A 23,326-nucleotide genomic window follows, 5' to 3' on the forward strand; every position below is an offset into this window, starting at 1 on the left:
GAAAGAGTGTGGGGCAAAGATTCACCAGGCGTCTCTCCATGGATGCACTCCGTTATGATATATATATTACACACACACACACACACACACACACACACACACACACACACACTACCATTCAAAAGTTTGGGGTCACTTAGAAATGTCCTTGCTTTCCATGAAAACATACATGAAATTAGTTGCAAAATGATAGGAAATATAGTCAAGACGTTGACAAGGTAATAAATAATGATTTTTAATTGAAATGGTGTCCTTCAAACCTTGCTTTCATCAAAGAATCCTCCATTTGCAGCAATCGCAGCCTTGCAGACTTTTGGCATTCCAGTTGTCAATTTGTTGAGGTAATCTGAAGAGATTTCACCTCATGCTTCCTGAAGCATCTCCCACAAGTTGGATTGGCTTGATGGGCACTTCTTATGTACCATACAGTCAAGCTGCTCCCACAACAGCTCAATAGGGTTGAGATCTGGTGACTGTGCTGGCCGCTCCATTATAGACAGAATACCAGCTGACTGCTTCTTCCCTAAATAGTTCTTGCATAGTTTGGAGCTATGCTTTGAGTCATTGTCCTGTTGTAGGAGGAAATTGACTCCAATTAAGCGCCGTCCACAGGGTATGGCAAAATGGAGTGATAGCCTTCCATCTTCAAGATCCCTTTTACCCTGTACAAATCTCCCACTTTACCATATTCAAAGCACCCCCAGACCATCACATTGCCTACACCATGCTGGACAGACAGCGTCAATCCCCCTCCAGTATCTTTTCATTTTTTCTGCGTCTCACGAATGTCCTTCTTTGTGATCTGAACACCTCAATCTTAGAGTCGTCTGTCCATAACACTTTTTTCCTCTGTCCAGTGTCTGTGTTCTTTTGCCCATCTTAATCTTTTATTTTTATTGGCCAGTCTGAGATATGGCTTTTTCTTTGCAACTCTGCCTAGAAGGCCAGCATCCCGGAGTCACCTTTTCACTGTTGACGTTGAGACTGGTGTTATGCGGGTACTATTTAATGAAGCTGCCAGTTGAGGACTTGTGAGGCAGCTGTTTTTCAAACTAGACTCTACTTGTCCTCTTGCTCAGTTGTGCACCGGGGCCTCCCACTCTTTCTATTCTGGTTAGAGACAGTTTGCGCTGTTCTGTGAAAGGAGTAGTACACAGCGTTGTACGAGATCTTCAGTTTCTTGGCAATTCCTCGCATGGAATAGCCTTCATTTCTCAGAACAAGAATAGACTGACAAGTTTCAGAAGAAAGTTCTTTGTTTCTGGCCTTTTTGAGCCTGTAATCGAACCCACAAATGCTGATATTCCAGATACTGAACTAGTCTAAAGGCCACTTTTATAGCTTCTTTAAATCAGCACAACAGTTTTCAGCTGTGCTAACATAATTGCAATAGTTTAATGATAAATTAGCCTTTTAAAATGATAAACTTGGATTAGATAAGACAATGTGCCAGTGGAACACAAGGAGTGATGGTTGCTGATAATGGGCCTCTATACGCCTATGTAGATATTCAATTAAAAATCAGCCAACTCCAGCTACAATAGTAATTTACAACATTAACCATGTCTACACTGTATTTCGGATCAATTTCATGTTAATTTAATGAACAAAACATTTGCTTTTCTTTCAAAAACAAGGACATTTCTAAGTGACCCCAAACTTTTGAATGGTAGTGTGTGTGTGTGTGTGTGTGTATATATATATATATATATATATATATATATATATAAAAAACATTTTTTAAATATTTTTTTTTACAGTTAATCCTTGTCATTTACCAGTAATCTATAATGTTTGGTTAGTCATTTCTGGTAGTTCAATAAATATATGAATTCATGTTCCATTCTCAGAGTGTGTCCTTACGACTTCTACAAGGTCCCAATTCTACACACAGAAATATGTTGAGGATTTGAACAGAACAGAGAAAAAGGCAAATATTAAAATACATAATTTATTACCTTAATAAAATGTCCAAGAAAATTAAACATGAACTGTTTTTGGCAGTTATACATTTACAAAACTGCATTCCAGCATCAAGGGATCCTCTCGGCATGCAGTGTTCTTGAGTTGAGAATGCGGGTCTGACAAACAAAAAACAAATCAATATCGAATGGCTGATTCGCTGTTCAGTGCACATCGTAGCAAAACACTTTACAACTGTATGCAGTTAAGAGACACTCACTCACCTGTTTCTCCACGGGGGAGAGCACGCCCTCTACAGCCACCACCTGGTACTGCCTATGTTTCAGGTTGCCAGGAAACTTCCTCATGCGGCAGACAGCTGTGCTAACAGTGGAGCCATCTTGGCTCAGCAGTTTCCTCACATCTCCTGGTGTACAGCCAGGGTCCAGGAGCAACAGGCACAGGCTGCCATTCTTCTTCTGTTCCACTCCTACTATTGAGCGGCTATGGCCTGAGGATGTCGATAGAAGACATGGAGGAAACACACTAAAGCCTTGGTCACACCGCAGGTCTTAATGCCCAAATCAGTTATGTTTTTCAAATCCATTTTGGACTACTGACTTTCAAAACAGTATGTTACAAGTGAGCAAATCAGATGTGTGTGTGTTCAGACATTATTCATTTGCTGACATGGCTACGCTAGTTATCATAGTAACTATGGGTGTGTGCACAGTGGTGTAGGCTGATTGGTGGTAGTGCTCATGCTTCCTATCACTCAGAAGTTATATAGCAAGCTATGGTGATAACAACGCCTGCCATGGATGTCTCCCCAGTTGCTTTGCATGTTCAAAATCATAATGTAAGAACACTTAAAGCCTCAAAAGGATAAGATGATCCAACTTTCAAATGGAATATTTTGGCTAGCCACAGCAGTCAACTAGCTAGCTAGGTAGTAGTTTAGCTTTCTAGAACAGTCACTCATTTGTTTTTAAACAATTAACAAGCAAGTTACGACCAGATGTTCTTGTCAAACTGTCAACGGAGTAGCTAGCAAGCAACAAGATATGCCAAATAAGTCTAAAAACCACCTGAGGGCAAATAAATCTGATTTGACCGTTCACATGGCCGGGAATCAGATTTGTATCGGACTTTAAAAACACCTACGAAGGTGGTTTGAAATGTGGCTTGAAATATCAGATTCCATGTGCTTTTTGGCAGTTCAGACTGCAAGAAACAGAACAGATTTGAATCGGATATGCAACTAAATAGGATTTGAGTCACTTCAAACTGCCAATGTGAACAAGGCTTTAGAGATAACGTAGACGTCAGGTGTACACACATACGAAACAAACAAATCTCCCTCAAACACACTAGTACTGAGCGATTAACAACATTTAAGTTATTTTTCAGTTTTTAATCAATAATTGATTGATTTAATCACTAATTGACCGACAGATTCAATTATTTTAATTCCATTTAATTAGTTTTTGTTCTGTGAGCTCGATGTGCAGTTTCTGTAGAGATAAATCAGATCAAGCCCAAACTGTGCGATGTAGTAGTGAGTTGAAGTTTCCAACAGGCCATTTTTCGACATAGTTTAGTGCAGAAAACGTGGTAATTAACTACAATGACTATAATCCATTGCGCACCCACCTACTTGTCCGGTCTGTGTGGAGCACGCGTGATCGAGCGAGATAGAAAGCAGTTGCTTCGAGAGGTATCTCTACCTGAAAATACATGTTCTAAGTAATTGGTAGTTGGTATTCAGCAGTCATAAAAGGATGCTTTATTTACTTTGAAGAACTAGTAAAATAGTGTTTTTGTCAGACAGCATAGGCAGCAGCTCTATAGAGATGAGATGACTTGGAATGAAATAATAATGTCATTGAATAAAACAAATGTAATATACACAACAACTCAAATATTTGATTAAAGTAAATGTGAATAAGTGATAAGCAGTAATGGGCAGTCACTACCATCATGGGACTTTTGTTTTATTATGTGTTGATACAGCATTCAACCCACAAAATGTATAGTGCATTTAATGTAAAAAATAATAATATCGAAACCGTTATTATTTTTGAACGATCGAACCAAAACACAACCGACCTCAAAAAGCACTAATCGCTCAGCACTAAACGACACACAAGAAAACATAAAATAGACACACGCCATAAACAAATTCTACATTGGATATCAGTAACCCATCATCAGCTAATCCATCCAATCCACTAAACCCATGTTAAGACTACCTTGGTGCTGGAGGTAGAGGGGCGGCTGTGTGGTCTGCACCACCCGGGGCGGTAGTCTGGCGCCTCTGGTGGCAGTCTGAGAGAAGTACTGCTTCACCCAGTCAAAGAGGCGGGGGTGGGTGTCCCCTGGGCCCGTGGGCTGGTGGAAGTCTAGAACACGGGCACTGTGGGGACACAGGTTAGAGGTAACTGACTGAGAACAGACTCCATTTTCAACCATGTACATTCTATAGTGACTCTGTGTGTGTACACTGAGTATACCAAACCCATAAGGAAAACCTAATATTGAGCCCCCCCTTCGTTTTTGCACTTAGAACAGCTTCAATTCGTCAGGGCATGGACTCTACAAGGTTTCAAAAGCGCCCCACAGGGATGTTGGCCCATGTTAACTCCAATGCTTCCCACAGTTGTGTCAAGTCGGCTGAATGTCTGGGTAGTGGACCATTCTTGATACACACAGGAAACTGTTGTGCAAGAAAACCCCAGCAGCGTTGCAGTTCTTGACACACACCAGGTGCGCCTGGCACCTACCACCATACCCCGTTCAAGGTCACTTAAATCTTTTGTCTTGCAGATTCACACTCTGAATGGCACACATACACAATCCATGTCAATTGTCTCAAGGCTTAAAAATCCTTATTTAACCTGTCTCCTCCCTTTCATCTACACTGATTGAAGTGGATTTAACAAGTGACATCAATAAGGGATCATAGCTTTCACCTGGATTCACCTGTGTCAGTCCATGTCAAGGAAAGAGTAGGTGTTCTTTTAATTTTGTATACTCAGTGTGAGAGTCCATTCAGGTGTATCTAATTCAAATATAGCTGGCTACACAAATGTGTTATGTTCTAATGCGTGTAGTATGTTAACATTCTGTGTGTGACTCTCTGGGCTCTAACCTGACTCTGAGGGAGGTGCAGAGAGCGTAGATCTCTGTAGCTCCTATCCAGGCCCGTGTGCCCTGTAGTCGCTGGTTAAAGTGGGTGGCGCCCTGTGGGTCTAACCCCTCCCGCCACGCCCCCTCTATCAACACCTGCACCTGTGGGATGCTGGGTACTGACCCCTCTGGGAGAGGAGGGAGAGAGAGGGGGGCAAGGAAAAGATGCCATGATAGAAGATTTAAGAGAGAAAGTTAGTTTAGGAGATTACATGGCGAAACAGCTTTTTGAGAGGGCTGCATTGAACCGTTTCATTAAGCAATCCAGACAGCTACTGGATTTGAGAGAATGGTAAACCAATTGTAGAATGTGATGTTTTGATATACGTGTTTCTGTCTGTGTGTACCTGAGAGACAGGTAGTGTAGGGCTCCATTCTTTGCAGAGAAGACAGGAGCATCTGGAAGTTTCTGTAGCCACATCCCCAGCCCTTATCCCCCTCTGATGAGCAGTAGTGGTCTGTGTCAGCACTCAGCCACACGTGGACACAGTCTCTGGCCTCCCTCTGGTAGTAAACATACAGAGCACCCAGCACACCTGACAGAATGAGAGGAATACAATAAACAAAGAGAATGACAAAGACAGAGAGAAAGAGAGCACTAAGGTGGAGCTGCCATTTAGTTTTTAATCAATTGAAGGAAGACAGTTATTAATGACATACATACCTTGTAGGCTAAATAAAATGGATGCAAAACATTGAGAGATGTAGGTGGTAGATAGACAGCTGTATAAACATAACATGATGTGATCTAAACAACTCAGTTTGAGAACATAGTAAATAATGAGGGAGCTATGTTAGTCAAGATCCGGATAAGAAATTTAATCTCACACACACCCTGCGTTCTGGTCCTGCCATCGTCGACCCCTGAGGCCAGAGCCTCCATCATCTCATCTCTCTTGTTGTGGAAGTGAGCAGGCACCATCACACCTCGAGACACGGCTTTCTCCATGGTCCTCTCCATCTGTTTGCGGTAGCCCCCCCTCCCGTCCACACCAAACTGCCTCTAAACACACACACACACAGCAAGGAGTCAGGGTGAGGTCACCACCACACATAAGCAGACACATGTATACTTAAATCATGCTTGCTGACGTGCAGAAACACAAATAAACCACACACTCCTACATAAGCCATGTGACAAAGCATAGACGCGTCATATGGTGCATCATGCAGCAAGGTCAAATCCACTACTCCAGTGTTATTATGGTTGTGCTTTATAAGAACCTGCAGCTTCTTGAACTCCTCTGCCTCCCGCTTGGCCTCTTGCTCCTTCCTCCTCTGCTTCTCCTCCTCCTGCAGCCGCCTGGCCAGCCTCAGGTCTGAGCCAGGGCTCACTGCAACACACACAGCGTCAGTCACAATTCCCTCTCTTGAATTCACCATGGGAATCAACCCTGTACACACAAAACTGTTGTGAGGACAGCTGCATGTGTGAGCTCAGCGGTATGAGCTGGCAGGTTGTAGAAGTTCCGTTCAGTTCAAACTTTATAGTCCTCAGAGGGAAATTCATAGTTCAAAACCGATCACAAAGGACAAATTACACATTATATTGCAACTTCAGGAGTTGGCTGGCAATAGAGTGCTTGTGCAAATCCAATATGGGGTATTACACCATTCTCTATCTCTACCGAGACCCTGTTTATGGTAAAATAACAGTCATAACGTTGTTATAACATGGCTACATCTAAGCAGGAAATAAACTTGTTGGAAGCATAAGTGGGAACTAAATAGATTTCTCATTAACCCTTTATACTCGTACCCATATTCAGGAAGAAAATAGCAGATTTGGGCATTAATAAATGCGTAAATTGGAACGTACTGGCTGTACAGTACATGCTATACATGACGTCAGAGCTCTGGCTCTGCGCTTCACAGCACTGTATGGGTTTTGCCTGACAGCAGTTCTGAACTTGAGCATCTTGCCCTACAAGAAGTTGTGCCCATATCTCCCGCTAATTGGGCAACTTTTGCAACATGTTTTGTTGTCCAAGTGAGGGAAATGCTGTAAATTAAAAAGGACTCCATGTATTTTGAAAGATCAGACGTTGAGAATTATAATAAATCTCGCTTTGATGTCATACAAACAAGCCAAACACCTGTGAGTAAATATGCACTTCCATATCAGAAAACTTGTGTCATATACAGTGTCACCATTTATGATCACTATTTTTAATTTTTAAATGATCACTATTTTTGATGTACAAGATGACTTGTACATAATAATATCCTGTGTTGTTCTGAACAGAATGAGCCCATGTTTGTTAATTGTGAAGAAGATTTGCAGAGGCACACGCACCTGAATGCACTCATGACTCATTTCTATGCTCACCAAAATTATGATCTGGTTCTCTGAATTGCATTGTGAAAGCCTATCACTGTAATATTGTATTTTATAACTTCGCTAGTCATGTTGGCAATATAACAGGCTTTGAAATGATGCCCATCTGATCCAGATTGCGATTTATAATGGACAATTTTGGGATTGTGTAAACAACAACAGTAATTGTGTGATGGCGAGGACGCAGGACTGTGTTCCAAACAAACCAACTACAAGTGTGCTTGCTCTACTTCCTCAACGGCACAGCTAGGAGAGCTCAACAAAAGCACCTTATAGTTCAAGACTTTTCTTTGAGTCAAAAGTTCCTTGAAATTACTTAGGAACTTAGCACACATTGGAGAGGTGTATGGCCACTAGGAGACACCAGTTAGTCCTCTCACTCAAACTATTTATTTTGTCTTATGTTGCACCTATGCCCATATTTTCCAGGAATATTCTTATCATGTTACTGAATGTATCCAGAGTATTTTCAGATTTTGTTATCAACAAATGCAGAAAAAGGTACAGTAAATGTAAAATGCACATACAAACAACAGTGTAATGTTTGGATTCAGTCTTGGGTCAGGTGAACTGTTGTGTCCTCATCTTTGGCAATTATGGGGAAATTATTAGACTAAACTCTTCCCCTTCAATTGCTACCATGGTTTTTCATCTGCTTTTCATATTTATTCCTTAAGATACACTTTGAATTTAGCCCTATCCCTTTAGGACAACTCCCACAAGTGTAAACATAAAATCCCAATGAAACCTGTGTTCCCATCACATTTGATTGTTTAAATCAAGCCTTACCTGCACTAGTGGCTGTGCCATAGTCAAGATGCAGCTCCACATGTTCCTGTAGGGAGTAGCAGTCTCCACACACCACAGAACACAGGGGACACTCATAACTCTTCCCACCTGAGGACGAGGTCAGGGACACACAGTGGTTAAAAGGGATATCGACGGGGCATTTTTATCTAAATCATTATTCATCCAAGTTATTCTTGTTGAGATAAAACCTCTCTTGCAATTTCATTTAGCTTTTTGGGGGAATATTAGACCTTCATCGGTAAGACATGGGCAGAGAGAGAGCCTCAACCTCTGTGGATCTGCCATAGGCAGGGCTTCTTCCTTTGTTTGGTTGAACTATATTTGTTCCTATGATGAAAGGAATGAGACGAACTTGAGCTGTTGCTGGATGATGCTGCCTCGGTTGATGATGTGGCCCCCAGGACAGCCTCTGAAAAGACACATACAGATTATGTATGTGTCAGAGACTTAACACAATGGATTGGGCCTCATGTTCTGTCTGTGCTGAACTGTGTAGACTCAAGAATGTCATGAGTTTGTACAGTCACAGTGTGTTCTGTGCTGAACTGTGTGGTCTATATGTTCTGAACTGTAGATCCTGTACCTTCAGCTGGGCTCTCTTCTAGCAAGTGCAATTCAACATGTTCCTGTAGGATGAAGGCGTCGGTGCAGACCAGAGCACACATAGGACAGGAAAACCGCTTCTCTACGACAACAGACACACAGTACATAACAATGAGACACAGGATGATGACAAGACTAATTCAACCCACTCCACACAGCACTTTGATGCCACAGGAGCAGCTTTGGTAGCAGGTTCATCCTGCCCAGAAGCTCCACAGTGCAGTTCAGAAGGCCATTTTTACCCACAGCCATGAGGCTTTTTAACAAATGACTAATTTATGGTGCCTTCTTAATAGGAATGTTGTTATTGCTTGTTTCCCAGCAGTAGGATAGACAACAGTATTTATCTTAAACTTGTCTCCATCTTTTATGGCTACTAACATGCAGGTGCCTTCTTAGGTGTCTTATTATGCATTTTTATCATTGTCTTTGTAATTTATTAGTGATGCTGAGTGAAAACGATTTCCCAAGTTGGGATCAATAAAGTACTACTCTACTCAAACCAACAGATATCAGTCAGTATAACCAAAGATTATGGATATACTGACAAGATACATGTCTTCCCGCCCTAACGATGGGAGTTGTTGTCCACAAAGCGGCAAGGCAGACTGACTAGCTCCTGCCTATCTTTGCTTTGGATTGGTGGATTACTGTAATCCTTTTTTGAATATTTGATGAGGGTTGTGACGTTAAACGCCTGTATTCAATGGAGAGAGATGCTGCTACCCTCATCCCATGAATAGCCATCTCCGAGATAGTGTTTTTTGTGAAGTGACAAAAACAGTCCTACTTATATCAGTACACTCATAACTTAAGCATTACCAAACTTCTATTATAAATAAACCTCATGTAGCAAATAAGCCATTCATTTTGTTGTTGGCTAAATTCAACACCCTCTTGCTTTCTGGGCGAAACAACAAAAAACAACACCTGATGGAGGGAGACAGATTCTGATGAGTTGGGCCTCTCTCTTCCGCTTCAGTACAACAAACCAACTAGGCCTAATATTAATAGGTACAAAAAACTAACTGATGAGGTTTACAAAATAGTGATGCAATCGATGACTAAAGTGAGGAAGAGCCCACGAGTGCCAGACCGCATGGACTTTTAATGGGATGCATTGACAGTTCATCAATAGGCAATCAATCCAACTATTAGTCCGTATGATAAACCAAATCATATCAGTCAAAATACAAAAAAACAAGTAATATCACACAGTACGACAAACTAACTAATTAGTCAGTATGACAAATTATATCAGTCCGTACAAACAACCAGCTAACAACAGTCCGTACGACAAACCCAACTAACGTCAGTCAGTGGGACAAAACCAACTAACGCCAGTCAGTGGGACAAAACCAACTAACACCAGTCAGTGGGACAAAACCAACTAACGTCAGTCAGTACAAAAAAACAGTAAAGATGTAACAACAGGTTGAATAAACAAACACATTTCAGACACACTAAAATAAACCTTTAAGTGGGGAGGAGAAACGCTTCTGTTTGACTTTGGTGTGCTCTGCGGATCCCACTCCCACAGACTCCTCAGCATTACAGTGTCTGCTAGTAGGCCTACTGGAGTCCTGAGCTGATCTCAGAAAGCCTGTAGACACTGAAGAGGTGGATACAACAATGGCCACTGCTCGCCCTCCACCGAACTCCCCCCCAGCTTCAGTAATTTGCTCCTTAGACTCCAGTGTGCTATTGGATGTCCTGGGTGAGACCCCTCCTCCAATGGTGTCAAACCTATTCCCATTGTCTACTCCTCCTTCAGAACCCTCAGACCTAGACAAACCAATGTCTTGTTTGCAGTGATTGTCCACTATGGTGGTAGTGGGAGTAGGACTTGAGCTGGGCCTGACAAGACTGTGACCACCTCTACCCTCTGCTCCTCCTCCGTCATGGTCCTGTTTCTCTTTGTGTGTGGTATTGATGTGGAAGCTGAGTTCGTCGTAGGTGACTCCGGACCAGGAACAGAGGGTGCAGCCCATGTCATTCTCCAGGTGGCTCAGGAGGAGATGGGTCTTCATGTCCTCCTCCAACATCAATTCCTCGCCACAGAACTCACACGTCAGCATGGCCAATTGTTTCTGGTGCTCAGCTGGACACTGAAATGAAGATACATTATGATAACATTAATTGTCAGTAAATAAATAGGAATAAACAGGAAGGATGTCAATCCAATGTAGACCAAATGTACCCAATAACGAAACAACGCAATTCCCACCTTTGTCAGCCACGACGCAACAACGCAATTCCCATCTTTGTCAGCCAAGATAGCTAGCCAAATTCTAACTCCGCTATCATAGTTAATTCTGAATTTGTCTAGTCAACATGTCAGGCTATGTCAGGCTAACGTAACTTCAAAACACGGAGATTGCTAGCTAGCTAACCATCATGTTACTCACCGATTTCAAAAATATGGACGATGTGCCCTACTAATGCTTGACTTATGTGACTACTTTCAAAATAAATGTGTTTCTGTTTCACTTTTCATTCATATGCCATCTTAGCAATGCTAGCAAACAACTTGACTTTACTGGCCCAGTTGGCTTCTCCTCCTTCAGTTTGAGCCGATGGATTTGACGTCACTGGTTGTTGATCCAAGGAGGGTTACTGGGAAATTTTAAGCGATACAAGACGCCATATTGCTCTCAGCTGGACTCGGGAGTTTGCGTGAAGGAAATAATAATACCTAGCTACACCTAGGCGTTTCTTGACATTATTCATCTTAAATGGGTAAGATCAATACAATCGTCACAACCTTTTTATTGTTGTTTTCTTTATTTATCACGAATTATCTGGCAACTTGGCATGACGATGGTTGCTAAACAAGAGAGACCGGAGAGGGGTGTGAAGGAGCTAGTTAGCTAGCTAGCGATGTAGGGAGCTATCTAGCTAGCTAGCGATGTAGGGAGCTATCTAGCTTGCTAACGCTAGCTGTGTTATTAGCAAGCTCAATCTTAAAAAGCTGTGATTTGGGTCTAATGGCAGTTTTAGCTACCATTGCCTATTATAATTGGTTTTACAGTTGATTTAAGTATTTTTTTTTACTAACCATACGAATACGGTAGAAGGTTTTTGAACACCATGTAATTTAATTAACACGAATAATGTATTAGCTAGGTAGCCAGCTTTCTACTACTAGTTGCTGTGTGCTAGGCCAGTGGCTCCCAACCTTTTTGGGTTATTGTACCACCAACTGAATTTTGCTCTGCCCGGAGTACCCCTGAAGTACCCCCTCATGTGCATTTTACCAGTAAGCCTAAGGTCTCGTGAGCCTTCTCAAGTACCGCCTGTGGATAGGCCAGGTACCCCTCCCTAGGCCAGGGGTCCTACTAGGTAGTACCGCTGGTTTGGAACCACTGTACTAGGCCGTACTGTACTACTAGCTAGAGAGGAACCCGGTTTCTTGCGATTGGAGATATCCAGCCTGGAAGACCACTGATTCCCCCAGAAAATACAACAAGCAATGTCAATGTGACGCTGTCAGCAAGACCGTGGTTAATGTTAGCTAACATTCATTATCTAGCTATCTAGCTCATAGCTAGCTGTTGTGCTTGTCATCTTTATCTAGCGAGCCAGGAATGGCATTCTTTGACTCACTAGCTAACACAAAGATTACTAACAGCTGATGACAGCGAGCGAGAAACATTTGGTATTGTTACTTTGATCACCATTCTTCTTCATCAGCTGTCAAACTTTTTTCGCACATGGCAGGGTTTGTGTTCAAATCCCCTTTTGGCCAACAAATCCAAATTCACATCGAGAGTGATTTTTAATTTATTTGATTTTCCATTAGCGCCTATGTTAACAACAACATTAGCTAGCTAGTCAGTTAAGTTTGGCTGGTTTTGGCTGTGGTGAATTCACAAGTTTGTATATTTGATCATTCAGTATAACGTTATGTTTATCCTTATTTCCCCAGACGAGATGGCAAGCCCAGGGAATGACCGAATGAAGAGTTACAAGAACAAAGCACTGAACCCACAGGAGATGCGCCGGAGGAGAGAGGAGGAGGGGATCCAACTCCGCAAACAGAAGAGAGAAGAGCAGGTAGGGTGCTTCTAGTTCTTACGCCTGGACCACTGAATCAGCTACTCTCCATTCTGTGGAGACAACCCTATTCTCATCCAATTTGACCATGTAAATGCCTTTTGAATGGTAAATCTTCTCCAGATATGAGTCATTTTTTTATTGACCTGTTATAGTTGTCTTTGGTTTGTTTGGGTTGTAGTGAGTCAGTGTCCTACTACCACTTACCTCTCCCTCTTCCCCCAGCTGTTCAAGAGGAGGAATGTGTGTGTGCCCTCGGGCGACGAGTCCATGTTGGAATGCCCTGTCCAGGACCCCGACATCAGCTCCACTGCACCAGTCTCAGGTGTAAGTGACCATTACTCCAATTGTCCCATTGTCTTGCTCTCATGGTCTACACTCTGCACCGAAGGACTAGTTACCTGTTGAAAGACAATGCCATTACTCCATAAAATAAGTACAAATCATTTTTGGGGAAACAGAAGATTCTGAAACCAATGGTTAGTTAAGTCTTTACTCTCCAGTATCCAAAAAAGACAAGAGTTTTTGGTTTTCAAATCAATCTGTGATTTAAAACTAGATGAGGGTCATTAGACTGTCATTAGACCTAAGTGCACTTTATGTGATAAACCGGTCACGTGTAGCACTACATCGCTTCCTCTGCATTGTGTGTATAGTGTCAGAGTACATGGTTTTGTAAGTCATTCACGTCTTTATGTATGTTGACTTGTGTGTGTAGGAAGGTGTCATAACTCCAGACATGATCCAGATGATCTTCTCTGAGGATCCAGACCAGCAGCTGATCGCCACACAGAAATTCAGGAAGTTACTCTCCAAAGGTCTGTGTGAATCATGCAATTCATAACACCCCAATGCAGGGCTCATGCCACCTGTATTATTTAGGAGATGTCTCCATTGGGACCCAATTCCCTATTTAGTGCACTACTTTTGACCAGGACCCACTATATAGGGAATAGGGTTCCGTTTGGGACGGGACATAGTTTGGTCTTGTATAGTATGTTTTCTCAACAACAAAGATGGATTGTTCGTGCCAAATGTCTGCAAGTAATGCCTTTGTTGGACCTGATGCTATTCCCTCAACACCGTATTGGATTGTTTTAGCATCACACGTTTTCAGCCATGAACCATGATGTTTTTAAGCTAGGAGTGTGATGTCATTGTCATGCTCTCTTCTCTCTCCTTATCAGAGCCCAACCCTCCCATCGATGAGGTCATTCTCACCCCAGGGGTCGTCAATAAGTTTGTGGAGTTTCTCAAGAGGAGTGAGAACTGCACTCTTCAGGTTGGTCAGGTGGCTGGGTCTCTGTCTGTCCGTTAGTTGGATGTGCTGGGAATTCTTGGTTTGGTGTGTTAGAAATCAACAAATGTATTCACTACACAAAATGACACTAACAGAAAGCTGTTGGAATATATGAAATTAAGTCAGATTCTGTAATATTATATCACATCCTGTTGGCATTAGTCAGTCTGCATGACATCTGCATTGTATTGCTCCCTGTCAAAAGACGTAGCTAGTGAACTTTCCTCTGCCCCTTTATGACACTCAGTCAATCGTAACTCTTCAGCCTGTGTATCTGTCTATGAGGGCTTGTACTATGCTCCCCATGTGACCGTGGTGTGAAATGTGTGTGTGTGACACAGTTTGAGGCAGCCTGGGCCCTGACCAACATTGCCTCTGGGACCTTCCTGCACACCAAGGTGGTTATTGAGATGGGAGCCGTGCCCATCTTCATCGAGCTGCTCAACTCGGACTACGAGGATGTCCAGGAGCAGGTGACTGAACAGCCTGGGGGGGGGGGGGGGGGGCTGAAGCCCTGGGGAAGAGTTGTAGCATGATTGGACACTAACACATGGGTCACATCGATGTCTAGCAGGAGTGGGAATAAGATGTCATGGGATTTGTCCTGCCAAGAAGATCCTATCTGAATAGTAAACCAGCTATTTTTACATTCCCTAAATATAAATGCTATGACTGCATTCTGATTCTCTACCCTTCTCCCTGAAGTTATCTCTTATTCACTCCCCTTTCATGGGTTTTAGCATAGCCAAATACTAAGCAATCCCAGCCCGATATGGTCTTAGTTGTGCGGTTATGTAGCAGTATATGGTATGGCCCTCCAAGCCCAGCTCTATATGGTGCTGATGTTTGTGTGGAAATATAGCCTAGCTGCAGCACTGTATAATATGGCTCCTAGCTGCATGCAATATAGCTGCAATGTTACGGAATGGCAATATGCATGGCTGCTGGTTTAGAGGTGACGAGTGATTGGTGTATTTCAGGCCGTGTGGGCCCTGGGGAACATCGCCGGGGACAACGCAGAGTGCAGAGACTACGTTCTCAACTGTGGCATCCTGCCCTCCCTACAACAGTATGTGTGTGTGCGAGCTTGGTTTTATCAGTCTGTAGGCCCATGTCGTTTTAACAAGGAGAAGTAGAGTTTCATACCATTACCTAATACATTGTATAATCAGATTAGTCAGGTTTAACAGTTTAATTGCGGTCAGAGAAGCAAGGTGTACTGAGAACTGTTCTTTCCCCCCTCAGGCTGCTGGCTAAATCCAACCGTCTCACCACAACTAGGAATGCTGTATGGGCTCTGTCTAACCTGTGTAGAGGGAAGAACCCCCCCCCTGACTTCACCAAGGTAAAGGGGTCTATTCCCACATTGCCCAATCAGAGGAAAGTTCTAACAGTCCAACAGATCTCTCCTGTCAAATGCACAAACCACTCTGGGATTTTGACTAATTTCTCTCAAAGCCATTCTCTTAGCAAAACTTAATGTTCTCCTTTCACCATTATCCCTCTGTCTGTCTTCCTCCCCCTTGCTCTTTTCTTTGCTTTCTCTCTCTCCTCCTCCCCCAGGTGTCTCCCTGTCTGAGTGTGCTGTCCAGGCTGCTGTTCAGTAGTGACCCAGATGTGTTAGCTGATGCCTGCTGGGCCCTCTCTTACCTGTCTGACGGACCCAATGACAAGATACAGACCGTCATCGACTCTGGGGTCTGCCGCAGACTGGTGGAGCTACTCATGTAAGTACTACTAGACACACACACACAAGAAATGTAGATGTTGATGCACACTGACTGTGGTGTTTTTGGTCTTTCCCAGGCACAGTGACTATAAGGTGGTCTCTCCCGCGCTGCGTGCTGTGGGAAACATAGTGACAGGCGATGACATTCAGACTCAGGTAGAACTAGTTTATTTTCTTGCTACCTCCCAATGGCTTTGTCTCTCTTCACCCTGATGTGTGTGGAGTTTTGATCCTTCACATGGTCCTAGCTGTGTGTGTGTGTGTGTGTGTGTGTGGGGACTGGTGTGTAATCTTCACTGTGTGTGTGGATTGTTCCAGGTGATTCTGAACTGCTCGGCATTGCCATGCCTATTACACCTGCTCAGTAGTCCCAAGGAGTCCATCAAGAAGGAGGCCTGCTGGACTGTGTCTAACATTACAGCTGGAAACAGAGCACAGATCCAGGTGTGTGTGTGTACCTGTGCTTGATGGTAGCACGTAGTAGAGGTCGACCGATTTAATCGGAATGGCCGATTTAATTAGGGCCGATTTCAAGTTTTCATATCAATCGGAAATCTGTATTTTTGGACGCCGATTTAATAAATAGATAAGTATTTTATTTTTATACCTTTTATTTAACTAGGCAAGTCAGTTAAGAACAGATTCTTATTTTCAATGACGGCGTAGGAACGGTGGGTTAACGACAGATTTTCACCTTGTCAGCTTGGGGAACCAATCTTGCAACCTTACAGTTAACTAGTCCAATGCAATAATGACCTGCCTCCCTCTCGTTGCACTCCACAAGGAGACTGCCTGTTACGCGAATGCAGTAAGCCAAGGTAAATTGCTAGCTAGCATTAAACTTATCTTATAAAAAAACAATCAATCATAATCACTAGTTAACTACACATGGTTGATGATATTACTAGATATTATCTAGCGTGTCCTGCATTGCATATAATCTGACTGAGCATACAAGTATCTAAGTATCTGACTGAGCGGTGGTAGGCAGAAGCAGGTGCTAAACATTCATTCAAACAGCACTTTCGTGCGTTTTACCAGCAGCTCTTCGTTGTGCGTCAAGCATTGCGCTGTTTATGACTTCAAGCCTATCAACTCCCGAGATGAGGCTGGTGTAACCGAAGTGAAATGGATAGCTAGTTAGCGCGCGCTAATAGCGTTTCAAACGTCACTCGCTCTGAGCCTTCTAGTAGTTGTTCCCCTTGCTCTGCATGGGTAACGCTGCTTCGATGGTGGCTATTGTGTTGCTGGTTCGAACCCAGGGAGGAGCGAGGAGAGGGACGGAAGCTATATTGTTACACTGGCAATGCTAAAGTGCCTATAAGAACATCTAATAGTCAAAGGTTAATGAAATACAAACGGTATAGAGGGAAATAGTCCTATATTTCCTATAATAACTACAACCTAAAACTTCTTACCTGGGAATATTGAAGACTCATGTTAAAAGGAACCACCAGCTTTCATATGTTCTCATGTTCTGAGCAAGGAACTGAAACGTTAGCTTTCTTACATGGCACATATTGCACTTTTACTTTCTTCAACACTTTGTTTTTGCATTATTTAAACCAAATTGAACATGTTTCATTATTTACTTAAGGCTAAATTGATTTTATTGATGTATTATATTAAGTTAAAGTTAAAGTAAGTGTTCATTCAGTATTGTTGTAATTGTCAATATTACAAATACCGATTAATCGGACGATTTAAAAAAATGTAACGGCTTTTTTGGTCCTCCAATAATCGGTATCGGCGTTGAAAAATCATAATCGGTCGACCTCTAGCATGTTGTTTTAAGTAGTTGTCTGAAGGATTTTATCACTGAGTGTACAAAATATTAAACGCCTTCCTAATTTTAAGTTGCACCCCTTTTTGCCCTCAGAACAGCTGTAATTCGTCAGGGCATGCATGCTACATGGTGTTGAAAGCGTTCCACAGGGATGTTGGCCCATGTTGACTCCATTGCTTCACACAGTTGTGTCAAGTTATCTGCATCTCCTTTGGGTATTGGACCATCCTTGATACACACAGGAAACTGTTCAGTGTGAAAAACCCAGCAGTGTTGCAGTTGTTGACACACACCGGTGTGCCTGGCACCTACTACCATACCCTGTTCAAAGGAACTTATTTTGTCTTGCCCATTCACCCTCTGAATGGCACCTATGCTCAATCCAGGGCTCAAGGCTTAAAAATCCATCTTTAACCTGTCTCCTCCCCTTCATCTACACTGATTTGAAGTGGATTTAACTAGTAACATCAATAAGGGATCATAGCTTTCACCTGGTCAGTCTGTTATGGAAAGAGCAGGTGTTCATAATATTTTATACACTGTAGGTCATTATTGCTAAAATGTCACAACAAGGTGCAGAGTGTTCAATTTACCTGCTGGGGGGCAAGTAGACTGCGAGCTCTGCTAAAACCATTGACAACTACATGCTGTTTTCAATGGATTGTTAAATAAATGTTAACTATTTGGTTGTAATATCATCCTCTTAATGGTGGCCTATATTGAGAGATATCGGGAGGTTACCCTCAAGTATCTGAAATTACATGACCAATTGATGTTTACTTATCATGACAAGCATGGTTACTTGTTTAACTCTGAGAGCTAAATGTGGAATAATCTGAACTGTGTAGTTCTGACTATGCTCTTCATGAGGTTAAGATATTTTAAACAGCATGAAAACGGCATGTAGTTGTCAATGGTTTTAGAGGAGCTGGGGGTCTTCTTGACCCCCAGCAGGCAAATCGAACACTCTGCACCTTATTGTGATGTTTTATTGACAACAACCTATTTGTGTGTGTGTGTGTATAATGTCATCTCACTGTTCTATCTCTCTATCTTGGTCAGACGGTGATAGATGCCAACATCTTCCCAGTGCTGATAGAGATTCTTCAGAAGGCAGAGTTCCGCACCAGGAAGGAAGCAGCGTGGGCTATAACCAACGCTACCTCTGGGGGCACTCCTGAGCAGATTAGGTATTCAATTATTAAATAGAACCAGAGCATCATTTTGGAAACTCGCTGCTTACGCCAAGAATTCATGAAATTAATGGGAGTAGTTTCATGCTCGGCAAAAGTGGTGTCCCAGTGTAGTAGACCTGTATCTCTGCTAAACCAAATTAACAAATGTGAATAAATGTCAATCTAACACTGTCTTGCTGTCCCTGTAGGTACCTGGTTAGTCTGAACACCATCAAGCCCATGTGTGACCTGCTGACAGTGATGGACAGTAAGATAGTGCAGGTGTCACTGAACGGCCTGGAGAACATCCTGAGACTGGGAGAGCAGGAGGCCAAGCAGAACGGCACTGGCATCAATCCTTACTGTGCCCTCATAGAGGAAGCCTATGGTATGTTTTTTACACACACACACACACACACACAACATAAGAGAATGGGACAGGAATCAACCCTTAGATGTACGCTCAATTCTGTTTCTCCACCTTCTCCCTGAAATAGCAAATGTCTCGTGGATTTATAAGGAATGCACTGACGTAAGGAGGGAGAGGGAACGATTGCACTCTTCAGGGAGAAGGAGAAATGTAATTAGGCTATGGATAATCACTTAGCCAGTGGAATGCACACTGTTCCACTAGATGGCAGTAGATATGTTGCTGTGAAGTGAATAGTGTACTCTGTAGTTATCTAATAAGTTGCAAGGACACATGCTGCCAAATTTAAACAGCCATTAGTTAGTGATTATGACTCAGTATTGTCATGTGAGTCACTAAGGCCTGATATTAATTTGTGTGCGTGTGTGTCCACTGGCTTTTCTTACTAGCACTGATTTTAGCTGATGTCTGCTTTATTGAGGAAAGTTGTATTTGTGATGACTGTGTGGATGTCATACCTACCTTCGTTGAATGCACTGACTGTAAGTCGCTCTGGATAATAACATCTGCTAAATGTAAAAATGTCCACGGCAGGTCTGGACAAGATAGAGTTCCTGCAGAGCCATGAGAATCAGGAGATCTACCAGAAGGCTTTTGACCTGATCGAGCACTACTTTGGTGTGGAGGAGGAGGACGCTAGCATCGCCCCGCAGGTGGACCAGAACCAGGGCCAGTTTATCTTCCAGCAGCAAGACGGGCCCATGGAGGGCTTCCAGCTCTAACCAACCCTGACCTTTGACCTTCACCCCTCTGAGTATCTACTACTATCACCCCAGAGAGTCCAGTCTCCATAGGGCTGTTTTAGACCTGAACTGATGACACTACCCCATCTCTCCTCTCTCACTGGACCCACCTGCTCCACCTCTCTCTCCAAACCTTCCTCCACGCCACCCTATCTGGAAAGAGCGAGCACGAGAGAGAGAGAGAGACTGACTGAAAGACTGACTTAGGACAGCTCATTCTTAGTGTTTGAGACTTCCTGCAGCTGTATGAATATGAAAGAAAGAGTTGGCTGATATTTTGTCTTACTCCCTAAAATGTTTTTATTTTATCATTTTCATTTTATCATTATTTCCTGTGATATTATTATAATACATTATTATTATTACGACACTGGTGTCTCAATCGTCCTCCATATCTCCTTTTGAAATGTGAAATGACCTCTTCAGTCTTCAAAAATAAAACAAAAGATATGAACACATGAAGCATTTGACTGAAGATTCTCTGGATTTCACCAGATAGTCCAAACTAGTGTCCTGAAGAGGTTTAGTGACTGTATCAGCTCATTTCCTCACTTGTACCCTTTGACCAGAGCTGAGAGAACAGTAGGCTACTGACAGCCTACTGTTTTCATTGGGAGGATGTACATTGTGTCAAGATGATAATGTGTGTATCCCAGTGACATATTATTTAAGTTGGAAAGCAACTGCACATCTTTCTCTGGGGTCTCTCTTCAATGTTGAAATGGACTATGGTTGACCTGGAGATTCCTAATCTTATTTATTCCGTTGAAATGTCTTTCTGCTCATTTGAGAGAAAGATGGTCAAAAACTGTCATTATCTTCTCTCCACTCCTTGGCCCTGGCTGCAATATTAACGTTAGAATAACATCAGGACACCAGTTGCATTGAACTGAGCGCAGTAATGTAGATGCATTGTGTAGGGCAGCACTGCATGTAACTTGCTGCATTAGTCAAAGCGTTTAGCCAGGCTTATGCTTATCTATAACAATGTTACGGTAGGATTGACACAACGTTAGGGTAACGTTGAGGAGTGTTCTGCTTGTGTGAGTGCTCCTTATTGAAGCGCCGCCTGCCAGCCACAGTACAGGACCAGACTGGTTAGGTTCAGTGACTAGCGTCTGTCGTGTGATGCAGTGTCTGTAACAATCTCCAGGTGAATAAAAACACAGGCTCTCAGAGTTCTTTTGTAGTTGTTTTTTCTTTCATCTCACCATGAGTTATGATGTCATGACTTATTTGTTTTGCTGCAGTGTTTTTGTTTAATTGGTGGTTAACTTTGCATTGGACTTAACACTATTGGACGTTGATAGAAAATGCTCAGTTGAACTCTAGTGCTTTGTATATTATATATACATGTAAGAAATTATATAGGGGAAAGAAATTCCTACTAATTGGAAGGGGGGATTTATTGCAGTATAATGTGTTTTCTGACTGAGATGCAGTAGTGTTGTACTTATGGTTGAGTCTTTGCACACTTACCTGTTGCTGCTTTATTCTGATCTTCTGTTGGTCATGTGTTTGTCTCCTCTGGTTCCCCTCACCTTTTAGAATAGCTTCTAGAAAATGTTTTGTTTAGAATGGCTTCCAGAACATGTTTTGTTTAGAATGGCTTCCAGAACATGGTTTGTTTAGAATGGCTTCCAGAACATGGTTTGTTTAGAATGGCTTCCAGAACACGGATTGTTTAGAATGGCTTCCAGAACATGGATTGTTTAGAATGGCTTCCAGAACATGGATTGTTTAGAACTTCTTAAATTTTTTTTTTTTTTTTAATAACATTTTTATATGAACTCTTGATTGGTGGAGGCAACCCGACCTGGCTATACTGAACCGCTGAGCCTTTATGTGTGTGTGTGACTACAAGCACAGTATTTCAGCATTCTACTTTTCTTTTAGTTTTAAACTCATCACTCCTGAAACCTGGCTATTTACTTTTGGCATGTTGTGTTTTTGAAAATTGTACATGCTGTATACATTTTGAGTACCATATTAATTGATCCTAGGACTTGGAAATTATATTTACGTGAGATGGAAACAGTTTGTAGTGCTACATTTTGTCATGCACATTAAAAATTGTATAGTTTTCTAGTATTTCTCATGTTTGTACAATTGGATGATATTATTTTTGTTTTAGGTTGATTTAGTTCTCCCTCATTTGGGAATTGTTTTGGTTTTGAAACCGAGGCTATAAGGACTGCTGTGGTATTCTGTCCAGAATCTTCTAGTTTATGTGGTTACCATATCATGCTGCCGTTGTGGTTCTGTTTACTTTAACCCAATGGACCACAGAGGGCTGTGTGTGAAGCTGGACTCAACAGCTCCTCTCTGTGTTACTCATGGAGCTGTTGTCTGGCTCTCTTTTGAAGGGTTAATGTTGACTGTAAAATAATGAAGAATAAATAAATAAAATACAATTCTGTTACAGCCTCTTCGGCTGGAATATTGGGGATTTTGTCTTCGATTATGGTTTTAACGGAACTTCTGTTCAATGCTTATGAATGAAACACACACACACAACCTTACAATAGACCTTGTCTAGCCTGTTACAGTTCCTACGGGGGACTATTAGTGACTCTGACTGCAGCTGATTTTAGAAGACTGGTCCTGGCCCTGTTATCAGAGCTTCTTTGAGGTAACAGTGCATACGCTACATGGGGCATTAGTCCTATGTGTGACTGCTGGAGATACAGTGCCTTCAGAAAGTATTTACACCCCTTGAAGTGTTGCACACTGAATTAAAAATGGATTCAATTGAGATTTTGAGTCACTGGCCTACACACAATACCCCATAATGTCTAAGTGGAATTATGTTTTTAGAAATGTTTACAAATTAAGAATGAAAATCTGAAATGTCTTGAGTCATTGACTATTCAACCCCTGTAGTTCTGGCAAGCCTAAATAAGTTCAGGAGTAAACTTTGCCTAAGTCACAAGCATGGGCTCACTCTGTGTGAAATATTAGTGTTTAACAGGATTTGTTAATCACTACCGTATATCTATACCCCACACATACAGTTGAAGTCAGAAGTTTTACATACACCTTATCCAAATACATTTAAACTCAGTTTTTCGCAATTGCTGACATTTAATCCTAGTAAAAATTCCCTGTTTTAGGTCAGTTAAGATCACCACTTTATTTTAAGAATGTGAAATGTCAGAATAATAATAGAGAGAATTATTTATTTCAGCTTTTATTTCTTTCATCACATTCCCAATGGGACAGAAGTTTACATTTGGCCCATTCCTCCTGACAGAGCTGGTGTAAC

General features: G+C 42.2%; 2 protein-coding genes across 9 annotated transcripts; one reads left to right on the forward strand and one right to left on the reverse strand.

The window, feature by feature from the left end:
* Positions 1 to 1,937: 1,937 nt before the first annotated feature.
* Positions 1,938 to 11,434, reverse strand: LOC110511727 (zinc finger containing ubiquitin peptidase 1). Of its 7 annotated transcripts, none has more exons than XR_016493421.1 (13): positions 11,251 to 11,434; positions 10,317 to 10,950; positions 8,823 to 8,924; positions 8,592 to 8,648; positions 8,219 to 8,326; positions 6,316 to 6,425; positions 5,926 to 6,094; positions 5,439 to 5,627; positions 5,054 to 5,219; positions 4,155 to 4,318; positions 3,556 to 3,629; positions 2,187 to 2,413; positions 1,938 to 2,081 (listed from the first exon to the last, which is right to left on the reverse strand). XR_016493421.1 is itself a non-coding variant. In XM_021592521.3 (12 exons), exons 2-12 carry the CDS (start codon positions 10,918 to 10,920, stop codon positions 2,034 to 2,036), a joined length of 1,944 nt encoding a protein of 647 aa, XP_021448196.3. In that variant the 5' UTR covers positions 10,921 to 10,950; positions 11,251 to 11,434; the 3' UTR covers positions 1,938 to 2,033. The 7 variants fall into 7 exon arrangements, 4 of the variants coding, with proteins under 4 accessions (XP_021448196.3, XP_090083350.1, XP_090083363.1 ...); XR_016493422.1 differs by having other exon boundaries at positions 8,470 to 8,648; positions 11,251 to 11,398; XR_016493423.1 differs by having other exon boundaries at positions 8,470 to 8,648; positions 11,070 to 11,257.
* On the forward strand, positions 11,320 to 22,501 carry LOC110511763 (importin subunit alpha-6). 2 transcript variants are annotated; one of them, XM_021592539.3, is made up of 14 exons: positions 11,320 to 11,581; positions 12,771 to 12,898; positions 13,124 to 13,225; positions 13,617 to 13,716; positions 14,086 to 14,180; positions 14,540 to 14,671; positions 15,179 to 15,267; positions 15,444 to 15,543; positions 15,762 to 15,925; positions 16,005 to 16,083; positions 16,246 to 16,371; positions 18,776 to 18,903; positions 19,098 to 19,276; positions 19,853 to 22,501. In XM_021592539.3, exons 1-14 carry the CDS (start codon positions 11,578 to 11,580, stop codon positions 20,038 to 20,040), a joined length of 1,614 nt encoding a protein of 537 aa, XP_021448214.1. In that variant the 5' UTR covers positions 11,320 to 11,577; the 3' UTR covers positions 20,041 to 22,501. The 2 variants fall into 2 exon arrangements, with proteins under 2 accessions (XP_021448214.1, XP_090083391.1); XM_090227265.1 differs by lacking the exon at positions 11,320 to 11,581 and having other exon boundaries at positions 12,734 to 12,898.
* Positions 22,502 to 23,326: the final 825 nt, after the last annotated feature.

The sequence above is a fragment of the Oncorhynchus mykiss genome, chromosome 3 (genome assembly GCF_057628025.1).
Source record: "Oncorhynchus mykiss isolate SJ-2025 chromosome 3, ASM5762802v1, whole genome shotgun sequence".
Taxonomy (NCBI): domain Eukaryota; kingdom Metazoa; phylum Chordata; class Actinopteri; order Salmoniformes; family Salmonidae; genus Oncorhynchus; species Oncorhynchus mykiss.